This window comes from Lepidochelys kempii, chromosome 2, assembly GCF_965140265.1.
Source record: "Lepidochelys kempii isolate rLepKem1 chromosome 2, rLepKem1.hap2, whole genome shotgun sequence".
In the NCBI taxonomy this organism is placed as follows: domain Eukaryota; kingdom Metazoa; phylum Chordata; order Testudines; family Cheloniidae; genus Lepidochelys; species Lepidochelys kempii.
The window spans coordinates 58,067,191-58,088,176 of NC_133257.1; the positions used below are offsets into that span (position 1 = coordinate 58,067,191).

General features: G+C 39.1%; 1 protein-coding gene across 1 annotated transcript in view; it reads right to left on the reverse strand.

Annotated features, from left to right (window-relative positions):
• The window catches only part of KCNB2 (potassium voltage-gated channel subfamily B member 2), a 296,218-nt gene that overhangs the window by 264,664 nt on the left and 10,568 nt on the right, over positions 1–20,986 (reverse strand). Inside the window, exon 2 of the mRNA XM_073330851.1 lies at positions 13,129–13,813. Within this exon, the coding sequence (XP_073186952.1) occupies positions 13,129–13,707 (579 nt within the window). The 5' untranslated portion in view covers positions 13,708–13,813. The remainder of the gene's footprint in view (positions 1–13,128; positions 13,814–20,986) is intronic.

Consider the following 20,986-nt stretch of genomic DNA (forward strand, 5'->3'; position numbering starts at 1 on the left):
CAAATTGACTGTCACGGGGATTTCCCAAGAAGCTCTAGTTAGCTTATACACCCAAAGGATTTTTCCACCCTTAGAATACTTTGCTTTGATAGTTTTAACCTTGTTTCTGGTGGATAACATCCTTGTTACATAATCATGTAATGTGCAGAGGTCCTGAGCTCTTGGATTTAATTCCTATCTTTTCTAAAAAAGAAGGGGGAAAAAGCAGCAGAGGGAATTATTGCCCTGTCTCCTGACTGCAGTGACGGATGTGGAATCTCCTTTAGCTTGCATATTGCCTTTCAGCTTCATTGAACACCCAGAAGACATCTATGCCTGAACAGTGCAGTTTACAGATGCACAAGCCCTTTCTAGAGAAGTCCTAAGGGAGGATTGCCTCAATGAAAGACTGGCAGCAAAAATTTTTTTAGCAGTGATTGTGTTCTGTTAACCATTCCTTTGTCACAAAAGCTTCAGGCATCCAGGAGGTTTTTAAACACGTTAAACAAAGGAATAGATGCCTGTGATGATGCTGGGGTTACGTTTATTATAAATGCAAAGGTTACACTTAATACGACTCTAACATTGCCATAGGCATGTATCATATACATTATCAGGAGCACTGTGCAATTTTATGTTGGAAGTTTCATACCCCATAAAACAAAATTTTGATTTTAAAATAATGATGAGATCAGCCTCAGAGGAAAAAAATAGTGATCTAGACTAGCTCTCTCTTCAAAGGGATGGAGATTTGTTAGCAGGCAAAAAGGAGGGAGAGAGATTTAAGGCATCTTATCTTCCACACAGTTGTCACTATTACCAGTGACATCACATTATCATAAGAATTGTAGTGGCACAGTATCAATGCTACAGTTAATAGAGTGAAGCCTTTTCCATTCTGAACTCCCTCTATGCTGTTTATAGTAAGTTTATCTAACAAAATTCCTCTTGATCGGAAATCTCTCATCTCTGTTATTCTAATCAAAATACTATTTCTCTTGAATGTTTTTCATCAAAATGTACATGTGCAAAATAAGTCACGACAACTAGATTATGTTCATTTGTACTAGATTCAGCCATGTAAGAACTAAATGGAATTATTCAGCATCTCATGACTGCAGCAACTACAAAGTGCTTTGGGTTAATGTCCTGCATGCAGTACAGTGTCGAACACATGCGTACCCACTTCAGCACTATACAGTACAATGTAACTGAGCCTAATAAAATTCAGAGTACGATAAGCGGACACTGGCCTCAGTTGAGACAAACATAAAAATTGAGTGATGTGAAAGATGAATTCCAACCAAGTGAATATTGAGCAATATGTACTTTGAGGAACTAAAAGCACTTAGAAATATTATACATATTAACAAATTAATCCCTCAACATTCCTGTGTTTAGGGCAGTGTTACTATCCCAATTTTACAGGTGGCAGAACTGAAACAGAGTTTAAGTGATTTGACCAAGGTCCCACAGGGCTACAACTAGCTCTGATCAAAATTCTCCACTGACATTATTTTTTGATGGAACGAAACATGTCTCCTTTCCATGGAAAATTTCTTTTGTTGAAAAACTGAGCATCTGAAAACTCATGTCCTCATTCTTTTGTATGTACAGGTCTCCCTAGCAGCATTACATCTTCCATAATGTATTGTGTCCTCTTACCAACACGGTGTTATCGTGGAAGATGTAGTTCTACTAGGGAGCCCAACCTATAGAGGAGAATGGGAGCATGAGACACCAAAACGGCAATTCCCATGAGGCACCACAGCAGCGTTTTCTAACTCAATTATTTTGGGTTTTGATTTTGCATCTAAAAGTCAAGATTTTCTTTAGGGGACCCCCCCCCACCTCATTTTCTGACCAGTTATAACTATACCCCAGTTAAATTCCTTCTAGGTGCATGCCTTAAACACAAGACCATATTCACCAATACAAGAAGTTAATACATATACTGTTAGAGTCAAAGCATTCAAAGCAGTCTCCACACCACCTCAGTATAGGTCAATACAGGTATTTTCCTTTGAAACCATTTATTTAAAGGAAAAAGAATCTTAAAAGTCCAGAAAAGCCTATATTTTATTGAAAATGGCAAGAGCCTATATTTCCTTCAACTCACGGCAGCCAGTGTGGATGCACTCTTAACGTGCAATCTGATCAGTTAGCTTTGTTAACTTTATTTCAGATGTCATTATGTTAACCTCTGGGGCCATAAACAATAGACATGTACTGACCTTTCACACTATCTCCTGTCGAGAATGAACCAAGATTTTTCTCAATTTTTAAAACAATATTCAAAAATGTATACTGGCAATCTTGCCCATACCATAAAACACTGCATCCTGCTCTTCTTATTTAAACCCTCATTCATCATTTACTAAAGTGAAGAAATCCAAATCTAGATTTTTTGAACCCTTCTGAAGAAGTATTCTTAGAAGTATTCTTAGCCTTTTAAAGAGGCTTGCAGGTTTGCATTTTCAGAGTACCTGATCTAAATTGACTAAGCTCTAAACAGGATCCTTCATCGAGCTGAACTGCTTGGCCTTTTAGTGTTTTTGTGTATCTACTGAGCTATTCCTTAAAACACTCACCATGGCACTCTTATTAGCAGCTGAATACAATGAAGTGTAACACACTATAAAATAACAGAATAACAGACTCCCTGTTGCATAATGCATTGTAAAAAAATCCAGAGAGGCTTAAATCATGAGATAAAAATTGTCAAAAGATACAACTACTGAGCAAGAGAGGTGACTTGAAATGGCAAGAAGAGAATAAGTTCCTATTGGAGCACAATTTTAAAGATTGTTCTTTACAGGTCACTTATTTATTTAGGCTCCAATCCTGCAAATACTAAAGGACATTTCACTGTACATATCAACAGTTCCATTGACTTTGGGGCAGTGACCATACTTTTGTGTGTTTGTGTTTGTATACCACCGAGTACAATGAAGACTTATTTACAATCAAACTTATTGAACAGAATGCTTTGGAGTACCTATGCTGCCAAACCAGAGACAAATCTTTGTATACTTAAATGGAACCCACGGGTATTCCTATAATACAAACATTAAATAATTATCATGGCCAAATTCACTCCTATTATAAATCCCTTAAAATTAATAGTTACAACAGATGGATTGTGCTCCACATCTTTTCAGTAAATCCATCATGGACATTATATCATAAAATACCTGTATTTAAAGACTAGTAAGCTTGTATACATACAACTTTGTAAATTAATAGCTCAATCCTGCAAGGCATGGAACCCCCTGGGCCTGATTCAATAGAGCTTTTAAGCATGGGCATGTGATGTGCCAATGGGAGTCAATGGGAATACTGATGTGTAAATGTGATTTTGTGTTTGCAGGATTAGGGCCTAAGAAATAAGTGACATATGAAGAGAAATGTTTAAAATTGTGCTCCACTAGGAATTCCTTCTCTTCTTGCCATTTTCAATAAAATGAGACATCAAAAGAAGTTTTGTTCTAAACTTATGTTTAAAAGGCTTAGCCTCATTTTCAGATATCTTCATTCCAGAGCACTTGACGCCTTGTGGGATCAAGCCCTAAGAGCTTGCTTGCATTCTTCATGCATCCGACCTCACACTGAGTTTCATAGGAGTTTGGGATGTTTAGTGAATGCAGGACTGGGACATCACCTTTGTTTTCCTTTTAAATATTCCATGCTTTGCTCTTGCATGTTAAATGAAGCTAGGGCCTGATCCAAAACCCATTGAACTCTATGATCATTTTTTCATGGACTTCAGTAGGCTATGGATCAGATACTGAGTGCTTGGTAATTATGCGGAGTTGTGTTCAGTGAGCTCAGACACTTGGAAATGTTTTTAACTTGGAGCTTACACTTCAAGGTTACTCTGGAATTTATACCTGAAAAATTTAAAGGAGAACAAGTGAGTTTTTTTGAAAGTGATGCCATTGCATATAATTACAGCCAGGACTTTACACGCTTTTGAAACTGCTAGAAGTAGAAATAGAAAATGAGATCATTGTTCCCAAAAACAAGTTTATGGCAAGTACTGGATGCTCATCTACTTCTGTTCTCTTCAGTAGCCAGTTATAATCTGCTGATTAACGACAGACTTTGCCTTTTAAATTTAGTCATGGTAAGCAAAGAATCGTTGCACTCCAGCAGAACCATACATTTCACAAAACAGAGCAGATTGATCAGCCTAAAAATTAAACAACTATAAAGTGGGGATTACAGTGCTCTGGAATGAACATATCTGAAAATGAGGCTGTCTTTGAAACATAAGTTTAGAACAAAACTTCTTTTGATGTCTCATTCTATTGCCTTGTAAACATCTTAATTGATTTAGAAAACTTTGATAAGAAGTGAGTCATTCAAATTTGGGATTGTTCCATGAATTCTCTAAAAATATCACCTGGCACGATATGACAATAAGCAAAGTAAAGTTGAATTGAACATTGTACAATGCAAGGAATGTCACCACCCTTCTCATCCAGGGGGCATCCTGTAAGTGACTGACGACATCCGGAACTGTATTACTATTACTTGGCTGCCCTTGGGATAGTTCTGGCATGTGCTATACCTAGGCTATTTTAAGCAGTATCCAACCCTTGTGGTTGCATCAGGAGGGACTCAATGAAAGATGAGTGAAAACACTGAAGCTTAGGTGACAATGTCCTCCAGTGTCCTGCAGTGAAATTTACAACCACCTTAGGGAACAACTGACTTCTAAGAGCCATTCCGTGATTAACTTTGCAGCTGTTGGTCTGTTAAATTACTTATTAGAGGACAGAATAGAAAATCCGTTAGGTAATCGAAGCAAGTTTTTGTATTAGCCGAGTGGGAGGTTTCAGGTAGGAGTTTAGTGGAGTGCAAAATGCCACTTTTAACAAGCACTATACATTAAACATTCCTTAGGGTACAGATGAACCTGAGCCACAAAGTTTGGACTCAGATCAGCCCAAACATAATAACAGTGAAGCAGGGGCCACCTTAATTCCGATCCAAACTTCCTCCAATCTTGAGGTGTCCACATCTAAACTTTGGAATAAAATATACCATTCATGAATGACTGTCAATAATAGGTAGCTGAAATTTGACAAGAAAACAAACAGGATTTGGAGCAGTTTTAAGGGACATATGTCCCCAAAGTAAACCCTTTACATGGCCTTCTGCTCTTTTCCCCATCTGTTCTCAATACTTAGATACAACTTTGCTAGGCCTCTGATAGGTACACACTATTGCATTGTTGTGAATTTAAACAAAAACTCCTTTGTTGAAACTGTTATTCTGACAAATAGGTTTGTCTGGTAGGGTCTACATGTGGACTACTGTATTTATAATCAGAACCTCTACCAGCCCCTAAAATGATTCCTGCTTATTTTATACAAGTCTTGTTGTTGGTCAATAACGTGAAGGGGGTTGTTTGTCAATAACATGAAGATTTTATTGATCCAGCACTAAACTTTCTTCTTAAAGTTCCTTTGCTTCTTAAAACTATTGAAACATATCACACCTAGCATTAGTTCACAGCCTGCATTCTAATGAGATGGAAAGTGAACTATGCACTTTAACTTTAGGGCTAGATTCTGAACTGAGGACCAGAGTCTCAGTTCATGTACATGAGTAATGCTCCCTGGGTTTCAGTAGAATTAAACTGATTTACACCAGCTGAGAATCTGGCCTTGTGATTTTCACACATATGGATCACAATTACTAGAATTGCAAACACGTAGGAGGAGCAGATTGTGGTCTCCACTCACAGAGATAGCTCTACTGGGATGCTGTTGTACTTCCAAAGGTATCTTAAAAAAAATGGTGCAAGTCTCACATGCTGGTCCTCAATGTTTTGGAGAGTTGAGTGCTTCCAGGGCTCAGCACTAGACATCAGATATTCACATAACTCCCATAAAAAAAAAAAGAGCACTCCTGAGTCCAACGAGTGTCAGGACAAATGTCATTTTCTTGATGGAAGAAGCAACACACAGGAACCTCTTTAGCTGCATAGTCATTTGGAAGCCATCTGTCCTCTTGTGCTGTCACCCATCTTACACACAAATCAGAGAGCCAAATGCAAAAACCAGCACTCAGGAACACCATAGGGATTTGTTAGGCTCTGAGCCCCAAATCTGCACGTGGAGTACATTCAGCCATGTACTCTGTGTAGTTCTTGATCTCTGGTAGATGTAGTATTGATAATCTTCAATTAAAATATCACCTGTGTATAATTCATTGCTATTTGTTAATATAAGTCTTAACATTACTTAACTGTTTTCAAGCATCATGCCTGAGAGAACACAACCCAATGGCAAATACTTATAAAAATACGCAAGGGGACTGCAGCCTTTTGGGACATGTGACCTTCCTCTTGGTGAAGTGAAAGGCATAATACTCTGTTTTTTACCACTGAGGCATGACACAATTTAGGTAACATGTCAGAGCTGAAAAGCCAGCTTGTGAGATGCCTTGGACTTGACCAAGAGGCATGCCATATTCTGTAGAATGCTACAATCCTAACTGAAAAATAGTGTGATCCATAGGTACAGAGCACTGCTGGGCTATCCTTAATTTGTCATTACAACTGTCAGAAATAGAATAAGAAGAATGGTGGCAAAGCAAACAATACAGGACTAAATCCTGCCCTTAGCAGAGGTGGCTAGTATGGAGTAAGTTTCTTGTTCTTTCATGAAACCAGCACAAGAGGTATCCTGCTTTATAGAATGAGCTGCATCCAATGGTGAATCTGTGTAATCCACTGCACTACAGAAAGCTCCTGTCTCCCTGTTTGAACGGTGAGAGAAAAAGCTCTCTAGGCACTTCCACCCCACTTACCTTTCCTTGCACAGGAAAATATCACCAGCCAAAGTTTAACACAAAGTATGCAGAACAGATTAACCTGTTCCTTTTTTTCTCTGTATTCCATTTTTTTTCCCTAATAAAATTCACAATCAAGCCCTTTTCATTTTCCTGTCCAGCAGAAGTATGGTTTTCTTGTGAGAGAACTAATAAACAAGGGCTGGAGAGTCAGTGAAGTCAGTTTTCATTGCTCATGATGTGAAAGATCCTTTTTCCCCGCACATTTAATGAATGGAGATATTCCCTGGTGCGGCTGTTTGAAGTCAGTGATAGATTGTCTGGATTTGGCTCACTGTAACTGTAGCCCCAGAATAGCTTTCATACTTGAAACCCCAGAGTTACTAAAAAATAACTGTTGATACCCAACAGGTTACTTTCAAAGGACATTATATTTGTGCTATTCCAATATCAGCAGTTAGCAAGTTCTATTTCTCACAAAGAACTTACAGTACCATAGACAACATCACACGCCCTGAAGGAACCCTTATGTAACGGAAGGTATAAAAACTCCTCCAAAGTAGGACAGATCAAATGGTAGCCCTGTTTTTTCCTGATATTTATACTGATTAAAAAATGCTGAATCATTAGTTACATGATACTTCATGTGCAAACTTCAGAAGATAAATAATCTTTTAATCACCAACTCAGTAGTCAGCATATACAAGCTTTTAAAACAAAATCAATTACCTACTACCAATCCATTGTGTTCTTTGATATGATATATATTGGCATAGCAATAAACTCACTTAGCTTTCAAGACTTTAAAATACTTTAGTTATTAAATTTTAATGACAAGGATAAAATATAATGTCTTTGTTTTACAGTCACATTGGCTGCCATTAAAGATTTGCACAGAAAATGAGATTTGCTTATAAGTGAAGATGGAAAATGTCCTGACTGAAATAAAGGATGAACTGGTGGTAAAATGCCTATAACCCATGAGCATCCATCCAATCTCCCAAACAGATCTGCTGCATCATGGATCTGCTTTGCCATAACTTCATTTTTGCAAGTATTATGTCTTAAAGGCAGTGGTACTGGGAATGAGGACAAAAACACAGCATTACCAGTGCATTCAGATAAAGGCATTGGAGTCGATTCTGTAGCCACTTCATGACAGAATTCCTAATGAACTCAGTGGGAAGTAGAGATCAATAGTAAGTCCATCTATGGATCAGCAATAAAATCAGTTATTAAAACACTCATTTTCAACACAAGCTCGCAGGTATTGAGGTAACCAAACTCTTGTGAAAATTCAGGAATAAATGTTCGTACAGAAGCGATGCCTATCCTTTTAGGAAGGAGGAAGAACCTTATTTCCCTGTCTCCTTCATCCTAGGTCTGTAATTAGACAAGAAAGCATACAGGAATAACACTGCTCTTGAGGACTGGGGGCAAAAAGAACCTTAATATAGGGTCTTGTGGATATTGCATTAGTGTTATTAGTGTAACTAGGCTGACCTTGAGCGTTATACACCCTAAGCCTAAAATAAAGACAGAAGAAACAAAGACATTTTGACTGGGCTGCACAACTCAAGAAGCAAATGTAAAGAAATGTATCTTCTTCCATTCTCATGGTAGCTCTGACATTTGTAATAGAAACATCCATTTGATAATACACTATTTTTCTCGCATAACTACTCCCCGTTGCACTGTGTACAACCAGCTAAATGGCATATATTATTCATTCTTCAGCTCTACACTCTGAAAATCAATAGTGCAGCATTAATGTGGCTTTGTCACTGGGCTAACACCCTGCTTAGCAACCAAAGGGTTAATATATGACTTGCAAAGGAATTTGTATAAATGTTTCATATGACATCCATTTTCATTCCAAAGTCATGGAAAATTAATGGGTGTGATTTTCCCATAGTGCCTGATCAAAAGCCCATTGAATTCAATGTAAAGACTCCCTTTAATTTCAATAGGCTTTGGATCAGACCCATAGGGATTTTATGTTTGATAACTGGCAAAAAAAACACCCCAAAAGCCAAACTGAGTTCACAGTGTTTATCCCACACAGTGTAAGAAATGGATTCAACAACAATCTGTTCATGTCAACTGCTAAGGTGCAATGAAATATCTGAATGAGGATGCAGATATTTGTAGATTAAATGAATGTGATATTCTTTTTCATATTTCTTTGAAAGATGGCAAAGTAACAATATGTTTTAGGTTTATGCTGAATGATATTTCCATATGTTTTTCTTGATTTTCCCTTCTAAAAATCCCTTCATTATTTCCCTTACAAAAAGAAACTTCACCTCTGAACAAGAAGGCAGACAAGCTGTCCTTTGCCAAGCTGACACCAATACGGTTCTGATTGGCTTGCAAACAATGTCCTAGGAATGGTTGAACTAGCCCCTTTTCCCTAGAAATTCAGCAAGTCATCTCAATGACATGTCCAGTCTGGGGGCTTGGCTCATAAACATATAACTAGATAGCAATGCAACATGCTGTTGGAGTGATACTGAGTCAACAAAGACAACAGTTTTTCAATTTTCCTTCTACAGAGGGAATGAGTTTATCCACTACAGCTTCTTGTCCCTTGTTTCAGGATAAATTAATAATTTGCTGTGTGAATATGTAATTACACTTTAAAACAAAGTGCTGAAATTTGGATTTTTTACCTTAGATGAGGATCATGCCATATATCCTAATATGCTATCCAATCAACAGTATATTGTATTAAAGCACATAATGTATACCAATTTCAGTATATCTTGGTTTTATATGAGGCTAGTTCTTCATTTTCTAATGTTTCATAGATTCCAAGGCCAGAAAGGACCATTCTGATCATCTTGTTTGACCTCCTCTACAACATAGATGAGACAACTCCCCCAAATAATTCCTAGAGCAGATCTTTTAGAAAAACATGCCGTCATAGAAATGTAGGACTGGAAGGGACCTCAATAAATCATCTAATTCAGTCCCCTGCCGTGAGGGCTAAGTATTATCTAGACCAGTGCTTCTCAAGCTATCTGATGTGGGGGACGGGCAACTTTTTTTTCCAATGTGCGCGCAGACCGGCAGCCAATGGCTCGCGGACTGGCACCGGTCCGCGGACCACCACTTTGAGTAGCACTGATCTAGACCAGGTGTTTGTCTAACGTGTTCCTAAAAACCTTTAATGATGGAGATTCCCCAACCTCCATTGGACAATCTTGATTTAAAAATTGTCCGTAATGGAGAATCCACCCTTGGTAAATCATTCCAGTAGTTAATTACTCTCACTGTTAAAAATTTATGCCTTATTTCCAGTCTGAATTTGTATAGCTTCAACTTACAGCCATTGGATCATGTTATACCTTTCTCTGTTAGACTGAAGAGCCCATGATCAAATATGTAGCTACTTATGGAATCTAACCAAGTCACCCATTAACCTTCGCTTTATTAAACTAAATAAACTGAGCTCCTTGAGTCTATTACTATAAACCAGTGGCTCTCAAACTTTTGTACTGGTGACCCCTTTCACATAGTAAGCTTCTGAGTGCGACCCCCTCCCCTTATAAATTAAAAACACTTTTTAATATATTTATAAATATAAATAATATATATATATATAATTTACAAACGGTGAACCAAGTTTGGGAACCCCTGGGCTAGGCCCATTGGGACAATTTCTCTCTCGTTTACATTATTCAACCACAACTTCCATGGGAGTAATTGATCAGATTTTGGCCCACTGAATATTTACATATAATGTATTTACTAGCTGAGGACAGTTGAAAGGAAACTCCAACTGTATAATATGCTTTAGTTCAAGCTACCAACTAAGAATCACATAAAATGGGCAATAAGTCATATAGAAGGCAATTTAAATTAGGCAAATAGGCTTCACACAGCAGCATACAGACAAGCACATTATGCGTTCCATTGCAGCAAAATAGAATAAAACTATATGTTCTGTGAGTCATGTTCAGCCAGATGAGGGGGAAATCAAGAGGTGAAAAATAAACAAATATGAGCCCTAGTAGGTAAAAACAATAAATCACCTTGATTTTCAAAACTTGCCTGGATTGGATATTAATACTGTGGGTACCACTTTTTACCTAAATCAAATATATTGCCAGGCCCTTCAAAATAGGCCAAACCAGTGGTAAAGTACGGCGTCAATAAACACTTTGTTCAGGGTTTTCAGAAGTGCTCAGCATTTGCCTAATGCTGTTCCCACTCATGTATGCCAATGAGGGTTTTGCTATTGAATTCAATGGGAGCAGAATTAGACTAATGCAGAGTACTGATGAAAAATCCCACATCCTCTGTGTACACACAATTAACCACCAAGCAAAAGAACGATCAAGAACAAAACCAAACAAAACAATTCTAATAGACTAAAGAAAGGACCTGGGGGTTCACTTTTACCATATCTACTCAGCATTATTGTCTTGCTTTCTAGTTTACAGTATATTTTGGCAGTAGCATGACTCATGGGTATTAAGTACTATGGGCCATAGACTCCTTTCTGACATGAGAAAACAGAGGAGAACCTACAAGAAAACATCCATGCCCTTTCCCCTCTCAAAACTGTAGCAGTATAAAATTATTCTGGCAACAGGCATGGCCAGGGAGCTACAGGTAAGCCAATGATCTCTGAGTTCAAACCCGACAGGCCTCCGTCATCACGTGCATAGGTAGTGTGGTTCTACGGAGCTTTGACTCTCTCTCTCTCGTTCCCGACCACTTGCCAGCAATGCTCGCTATGTTGCTGTGCTGCCATTCTTTCTTCTCTCTACAGGAGCACTCATATTTCTGGTGGTTAGGGGGAGGTCATGCTTACTTAACCGTGCTGCAAAGAATATATGCAGCACTGAGGGACTGACTCCAGCCTGTCCAGCAAGCTGCATAGCAGCTGTATCACAGAAGTGCAGCAAGAAGCTTGATGGCCGCTATACCATACCACTGGATCATACTGTGTAACATGGCTTCCTCAAGACTTTTTTGGTACAGCTTATGCCCATCTGCTTCCCCCTGCTCCTCCTAACGGAGAGGAACATATGGCTCAGAATACTCTACTCTCAGAAGTAGGAAACCCATTTGCATGTATTTTCTAAAACATTCTTTAGAATACCCTCGTTTTTCACTGCCAGCTGTTTACTCTAGTTACAAATCTTTATACACCATGCCTTGACTCCTTAAAGAAAATTTTGTCCAGGCTCAACCCAATAATACAGCCCGTGGTGAAAAATTAAAACAAAACATAATATGCTTTTTAAAATGCCTATTACAAAATAATTTTTAACCAATTCATGGAAATGTTGCCATGCTTTAAATTTGTATAAACTCTTCCATATTTTAAAGTTATTAATATAGGACTGACACCCTAGTACCCCACAAGTGAGAGGGCAAAGCATAGCCAGAGTTAAGCAATATGTGTGTACTAAAGCTTTGCGTATAGTTTAAGTGCTATTAATTTAGGGCCAGATTTTGATGGTCTTGTTCATATTGAGTAGTACCTTATGCCATGAATAGTCCCACTGAAGTCAATGGGACTCCTCAAGAGCTTTTTATTGTAAGTAACAGTACCAGAATCTGGCCCTTCCAGTCCAATCCTGCCTTCTTAACACAGGTAAATTTCCCCTTGATATCAGGAGTACATTTGCCTACTTTGCCTGGATAAAGCCAGCAGGATTGGGACATAGTCTAATGAAACAATCTGATTCCTTATCTCTGCATATTCTGTATATTCATATAGAACTCATTCTGGGTTTCAAAGGTTTTTTTATCAGAGATAATATTGCTATGATATTTGCCAGATAAAAAGCAACCTCCTGGGGGCTAGTACCACTCTCCTGACAGTCAAGCTGATGCCACTTATTAGATGTCCCTAACTGATGAATTGAGAGACAGCCATTTTAAACCTATACAATGCCCCTAATGGAAACAGTACGAACACTCTGAAGTTGCAGAAAACATTTCTTTATAATCAAATAAAATGATTTTATAAGCAAGGAATCTACTAATGTTTCATACTTATACTCGTGGAGAAAGATCAGACATACATGCAGTATACTATTACATGTGTGCATTTGTGTTTATATACAACAACTCTGAAGGTTTATAGTTCATATTTATAGTGCTTCAGCCTGATTTAAAGCTTCCTGAAGTCAATGGGAGGTTTTACATTGATTTCAATGGGCTTTGGAGTAGACATTTAATCAGTTGTATTCACATGATCACATGTAACCTTGTTTTTCTCTATATTAAACATTTTTAGTGAAAGTTATTGATGCATTTCAGATAAACAGGTCATGTACTTTTAATTTTCTAGTGCTTTGGTGTTAAGCATGTCATTTACCCTACCTTTGCAGCCACTGATGAGTTGGGTTTCTCTAGCAAGTCCCAGAGTTTCTTCCTTTTATCTGGGCAACAAGTATTATCAAACTCTTCCCCTTCTCTCTCACGCATTGTCTCTGCCTCTCTCCTCAGTTCCTCATTCATTTGTTCTTTCTTCTGATGATACCTTGCCTGGCAGCAAGATTCTAAATATATCTCATCAATCCCCCAGAAATCAAGCTCTTGGCCAAAAGAGAGAGCACACATTTCTTCCATCATGTGTAGCTTCCCTGTCCTGTAGAAATTCAAAATGGAGGTGAAAGCCCCTGGGTGTCGATCAAAGAAATATTCATTCTCATTCAGGTTATAGTCATCACACACTTCCAGCAGAGAATCATGAGTATTGCAGTCTCTGAGCTTTCCTAATCGAGTCCTTGGGAGTCTGTCCAAAGTCCTCCATAGAACTTCATGATTGAGCCCGCCTACATTTATTTTAACTCTCCTTGAGCAAGTTTTGCTCCTAATGATCTCCACTGGTTCTGGTGGGAGGGAAAGGGTAGACTTTGAAGACTTCCTGTTCATCCCTGGTGGAGCGTTCTCTGCCATTCTGAAACGGATGCAGCTGTGAAGCCAAAGTCTTTATGAGAATGAGCTTGGAGAATACAAATTTTCGAGCAGGATCCTCTTTAGACAGGTCTCCCCATTCCTGGAGCTAGAAAAGAAAAATAAATGGAATCTTGCAACACACCGCATATTCACACAGCTTTTTTCTTATGTGACTATATACCTCCCTTTCTACACTCTCATGTACACATCAGAATATAATGACAAGCGCAGTAATGTTGCTCACTGAGAAGGGAAGCTCTTTTTTGTGGTGGTAGTAGGAACAATGCCCCAATTTCAATAGTTGGGAATGCCAAGACTATTATCAGAGCTAGTCAGAAAAATTCCAGTGAAACATTTTTTGTGAGAATTTGCCGATTCATCTAAAATCAAAATAGTTTGCCAAGATGGTTCTGATGGAGGGTTTCTGCCTGGTTTCCTGCTAGCTCACCTCACTCACTGGAGAGTCCCAGCTTCCAGGGTCCACAGCTCCGGGGTATTCTGCCAGGCAGACTCCTCTGGGTTCCGTGGCTCCATTCCCTTTTGCAGAGCATTTTGACATTTTGGGGTTTTGCTCTGAATTGGAACAAAGCCAAAATTTCAAAATATCAAAATCCTCCATGAAATGGAAATACCTTTCTCTGTGCAGCTCTAGGTATTATTTGATTTATTACATTACTTCATAGCCATGATTCTTCTCATTGACCAAGGAAGGTTTGTCATGTAACTAAAAATAGTTCAGCTCTATTGCCATTATAATCGGTCAAGTTTTCTAGTGCTAGAAACTACTGACTGGCTTACAGATGTTTGAACATCATCCCGTGACTCTGTTCTAGCCATTTACATTATATTTTGGCTGCATATTGGAGGAGCAGGCATATATATCACTCTCTATCCTCTCAGAGACCTCTTCTTCTGCACCACTTTGCCTACCTGTTAAGTGGCTGCAGGAACATGATTCCCAATGAATTACAGCATCTTCAGGTTTCTGATAATCCTCAAGCTCATCTTCATTCACTGCCTAATGCTGCAGAATCCTTCATCAAGTGCAGCTGCCCTTCAGCCCCAGTTGGAAATATCAATATCAAACAAGTAGTACCCACATAATCTGGTACAAGTCTCCCACAAAGAATAGTTCTCCCTATGTTCACTTGCTCATTTACCAGACACTGTGTTTAGATAACATGCTGGCTAGTCAAGGGGCAAATAAAACCGACAACCAAGGCTAGACAGACAGGGTCTGCAAAAGAACATAACAGATAGACTGACCGACCTCTTATAGGGAAGATGAGAGCTAGCCTTGTTTTCCATCACTGGATAACAAACTTGTCTTCCTACCGGAGGCCTGACCCTTCTGAACTGGACAGGGATGGTGTCCCTAGCCTCTGTTTGCCAGAAGCAGGGAATGGGCGACGGGATGGATCACTCGATAATTACCTGTTCTGTTCATTCCCTCTGAAGCACCTGGCATTGGCCACTGTCGGAAGACAAGAAGCTGGGCTAAATGGACCTTTGGTCTAACCCAGTATGGCTGTTCTTATGTTCTAAATAACTTCAGTTTAATTACAAATGTGAGTAAGAACAAGTCTTTAATCCTGTTTAAAACACAAAATCTAAAGTTAAAAAAACCCCAGAGATTTTTATCAAATTTATATTTTTTAAAGATTTCCTTTCTTCCTTCAGCAGGCGGAAGAACTCCAAGACGTCTGGGCCCTATCCTGTGATGTACTGGAACTGCCTGCCTTCAATGCCACGCAACATCAGGGAAAGAAAAGGAAAGGGTCTACATCATTTCAGCTAATATTTCACCTCATAAAAACATGTATTTATATTTGTATGCATGTATAAAAAGACACACAAGATTACATTTTTATTCTAAATGTAGAACTTACTGTCAAAAACAAATATCTTAGTAGCTGAAATCATTTAAAAGTCAAAAGGATTCTGCCGTTTCACATTCCACACTGCACAGTGAAACTCCCTCCTGATCTCCTAGAGTAAATGCACTGAGGAGGCAACCCAAAGCTGCTCAGTGCCTATTTACACAAGGGCTTAAGCCTATAACATTTACCTTCATTCATGAAAAAGACACCTGATAACTTCACTTGAGGAGATAAATGTCATATCAAATCAAAGCCCTCAGGCTGGATGTTTCCACTCTGTGCATCTCTCTTTTTTTCCACTGGGCCAGCTCTTGTCTCCTCACCCACCTCGCTGCAGTCCTAAATGTAGCAGACCTGCCATGATAATATTGTGCAGCATGGGGGACCAGCTGCAGATATGCAGCACAGGGCGGGACTTCTACACCCTGCAATCTGCACCCTGTGGTGGCTCTCTGCACAGTACCAAAACGGGATATTGGGACTGACAGGGGTAAGAGTTGTGCACTCAGAACTACACAATCCATTCATGCAAGTCTCCACATAGCAGACAAACAGTAGCTACCGGGTGCTCCTCACCTTGAGAGAGGATTCTGTACTGAACTACCCCCCCGGAGAGATTCTCTGTGCATGGCCTGTTCACTTAGGTTTTGTCCAGGGGGCAAGGATGCATATATTTAACATAGAGATGGAGATAAATAAATATTTACCAACTGCAATAACATACATGAATATTTATCCTCACAGAAAGCTGTCTCAATCCTTATGAAAAAATCCTTTAGAACTTAACAGACAATGTTAACTTCTGTATAGGTCTCTCAGACAGTCCTATAGAATTTAACAGGAAACTTTATCCCTGCTATAGATTTAAAAAAAGACTTAGAGAGGTTATGATATTCTTTATTAAATTCAATCAATTGGTTTTTAGAGTCATGTCTATAGAAGTCCATTGGTTTAAGCTCTATTAAATTCTAGAGAACTTAGGGAAATTGCGTAGCCCTTTCCTTTCCTTTATTTGTGTTAAACTGTACTTCCTAGTTTTAGCAACTTTAAGTAAAACTCACTAGAATTCAGTCAGTCAACTTATATGGTTAGGCTAACCATACCCTTATTAGCTTTTGAGATAAAATTACTTTTTTAAAAAAACAAAAAGCAAAACCACATTTGTTTCACTATTTGTGCATCACAACTGTGCCATAGCATTGTTAAATGATGCAAAATTAGACTGCCACTAGCATTGGGCCAAAGCTGACAAAACAAAACATTTTTTATTATGACACCATGATTACTGTTGAATCTCCAAGTTTCAGGAAATATTTATTTATCAAGAATTTCTAAAATAGCAGCAATGGGTTTGATTCTGCTCACAGTGAAGTCAATGGTAAAAGTCCTGTTAACTTCAGTGTTCAGAAGAATGGGTCCGATACATTATAGAATAAACTCAAGCATTGCTATTGCACATAATAGCATGTCACAATGTGCAGCGTTGTGAAAAGATGAAAAGTAAAACCTCTTCAAAAATCAAAGAATCGTTTCTAATTTGTGTTCTTTATATTGCTGTACATTGCATGCTGCACAACGCATGCAAGTAACAGCTTTTAAAAAATGTTTAAAAAGTATTTGGAGCCTGTGTTATATAAGCCTCTTCATGCTTTTTTGTTGTTTTTTGTTTTCAGAAAACGTTATAAAAATCTCTATTACTGTGAAACTGTTTACAGAGGGTAGAAGAGAGTGTTTGCATCTCTTTCTGTGTATCACACAGATGTAATCAATAGTCTTCACTTCCAGAGAGTAACATTTTCACCTTATAACCCACATAATAAAACACATACAAAATAACCACAAATTTTTAAGCATAAGTTAGGAAACAGAAGTGCACAATCAGGGTTATCTTTACAATTCTTTAAATAACTTTAAATAAACTTGGCTACCTCCAACCAAACTCTTTGGATATTGCAAGCTTAAATTATTTTACAGCCTGAAAAGGATTTTAATATTTGTCTTTAGCATTTAGTTTACTGGTTTGAGTCTTATAGGTTGGTGTAATTACAACACACTGCTCTTGGGGCGGAGAGTAAAAAGTGTGATTACATCCTTAGCAGCCTATTGCAATAGTAGAGAAAGACACAATAATAATCACAATACAAGTAGCTTTCGATAGAATATATTTTTCTTCCTTATAGTGTGCATGTACGTGTGTGCACATATTACATCAAAAAATCCTAACTTCACTACATTCAAACAATGGTAAGATTGCAAACTCACTCAAAAGTTAGGCAATGCCTGTGCAGGCTTTCATTCAGCCCCCTTGCAGCTTTTAATTCCATAATCAGGATGGGGGATGTGGGGGTGTTCCCAAAGAAGCCCTGCCTCATTCAGTGAATGGGCAGTTATTTAATATTTCTTTTCATCTCATTCAGTGTTTGGTCCCTGGCATTTTTTAATATACACCATTCAAACCATGTCCTAACTATAAAATTATTAATTTCCCCATGGGCATTTCGGTGGTCCTTTCACTATAGTATCTAAGTGCTTTACAAACATCAGTGAATGTATTTTCACAACACCCCTGTGAGGGGCAGGTGTGGTATTACTCCATTTTACGTTTGGGGAACTGAGGCCCAGAGAGATTAAGGTCAAAACTTTGGGCGCTCAACTTGAGACACTGAGGGTACATCTATCCTGCAACAAACAAACAAAATAACCTGCAGCAGTGAGTCTCAGAGCCTGGGTCAATTAACTTGGGTTCACACATTTTGTGCTACAGGGCTAAACATAGCAGTATAGCTATACCCACTCAAGTTGGAGTGGGTCTCAGAGCCCAGGCTCCAGCCCCAGCAGAACATCTGCACTGCTATATTTAGCACCGTTGTGCAAGCCTGAGTCAGCTGACCAGGCCTCTGAGACTTGCTGCCGGGGATTTTTTTTGCAGTGTAGACATATTATTAGAGCTTGGTTTTTCGGAATACTTAGCACTATTTAGCACTTTATATGTTCAAAGCACAGCTCCAATCAACTTGAGTTGCAGTCATGAGTGGCTAGCTTCACATAGGAACACTAGCAAAACCAATCCAATTCCTCTGGAGACCAGATCAATTCCCTTAACCATCAGACCACCATTCTCTTCTCGCAGTCCCCTGACTCATTCCATACACACCTTCCAACTTCTGCAACAAATCAAATGGGACTCCTACAGACAACAGTCTCCAACAGTCCCCCCGAGCTGGTCTGAATGGGGCAGGAGGCCTGTGCATAAAACAGCATATGATTGTGTAATTGAAGGCTGTGTCATCATCTGCCTATGGAGAAGGGGGATGAATTAATGGGGTGCACAGCCAACCTTAATTCTGGCATTTCCTAACTTTTAAGTGCCTGACTTTGTATCCTGAACGTTCCATTTTTAGATATATTTTCCTAATTTAAGAACAAAAAAACCAAATCTCAACTAACACAATTTCTATCATGTGGAACAATACTGATCCAAGGTGGTCAAGAGCTGGGTTCAGTCCTCCATATCCACATCGCACATCTCTAACAGAGTAAGTGGCAGCAATAGTAGGCCATTATCCTCTACGTGGAAAAGCCACTAGAGAGGAAAGAAACACGCACATTGCAGTGGGTTTCAGAGCTGTTCGCTAACAGCGGAGGAAACACAGGGTTCAATTCCAATTTCTGGAGTGGAGTGTTGTCTATTGGTTATATTCCTTCTGCTTCTGTGCCCCAAGCCTGTCTCTGTCTCCCACTGTTATCCAGCTCCTAGCCCAGCTCTCTCCCCTCTACTCCTAGCCCCTATTTGCCTCTGCTCCTATCAATCCCACTACTGTCTGGCTCCTCCCTCCCTCCCTTTTCTGCACCTATGTATCATCCAGCTGCCTCCCACATCTCTTCTCCTACCTTCTCTCTAGCTCCTGAAAACCCTCCCTTCCATTTCTCACTCCTCTGCAATCTAGTCAAGCAGCTTCCTCTTCCACAGGATGCTTGGAAACCAGGAAGAAGAGCACTGAGAACTCAGGAGAGACTATCTCCCTTCTCTCAGCTCTGGTGCCACAGCAGTCCCCAGCTACCAGAAGGAGCAATTCAGGGAAAGTCTTGTGTAACCCACATGCTTTATACTGCAGCATTTGACTTTGTTTGGCCCAGAGAAAGGGAGAGAAACAGTGTGGAGGAGACATGGATTTTAGTTGGAATACTCTAACTCTGCACATGTGCAGGGCAAAGCAACTCAACTACAGGGTCCCAAAACATCCAGAAGGAGGGTGTGGCAGTTACTAGACATGCTCAGTAGCTGTTTCTGAAACAGTGATGGAAGGTTTCGTTGTGGGAAAGGAGACTTCAAGTCCCATGCACAGTCACTAGTTGAAAGCTGAGCCAATCAGAGCTTATGGAGGAAAAGTTATAAATAGATGAGTTAAAGACAGACAGCCCTGTGGGTTCAGCAGGTGGTCCACACAGGACCAAGAGATGTGTCAGCTGTGTGGGCTGGGTCCCCATATCTGTACCACTTTGGATACAGACTATGGTCGTCTGTTTCACCAGCAACTGAGGACCAATCAACCATTAACCCAAGGGCAGGAACGTTGCTAGCTGTGGAGACCTCAGACTGTTTGTTTGCTGAAAGGCTTCTGAATGAGATGCTGACTTTCTCCTCAAGCTGTGAAAAGTCCAGGTAATACACACTGCATACGAAGGCCACACTACAAAGACTGATGAATCATCTCTGAAAAAAGATCAGATGGGAATGTGTTTGTGTCTGTGTGCGCTAAAAAGTATAAAATGTTTTGTTGAAACCATATATTTAAATATATGTGAGAGCAACAAAGTGGGGAAGTCTGTATGAGAAACACAGTAGATTTTACTATTTAATGGTTTTTGTTGAAAAGTTATTCATATTCCATATAGTATTTACAATGTTTTACACTTCTTACATTGCTTTCTATGTCCACTCAAAGGTGGTTTCACTAAGAAAGTGCATGGTACTCTCTCTTTGAGGTGGACTGGAAACTATTAACTAGAGTAGGCTGGGATTTTTTTGACAAAACATTTTTTCATTGGAAAAGGCCAATTTGTCAAAACCAAAACTGTTTGTGGAAAAGGGTCGTTTCAACAAATTTCTAGTTCTGAAAATTGTTTGAAAAAAGGTGTTTTGAAACTGTAGAGATGTCCCATTTCAACAATTTTCAAACAAAAAGTTCTGGTTTTGGGTCAAAACAAGATTTTTGTTTTGAAATTTAAGGTGATTTATAGTAAAAAATGTAAAAGGTCAGTATCAAACCAAAATGTTTTGACTGACCTGTTCTGACTTTGTTCAGTTCACAAAAATTTGAGATTTTGACTTTTTGTCTCTGTCACAGAGCTTAGCAAGCACCTCCTCTTGGCCTTTCACTATGATGGCCATGAGGGGA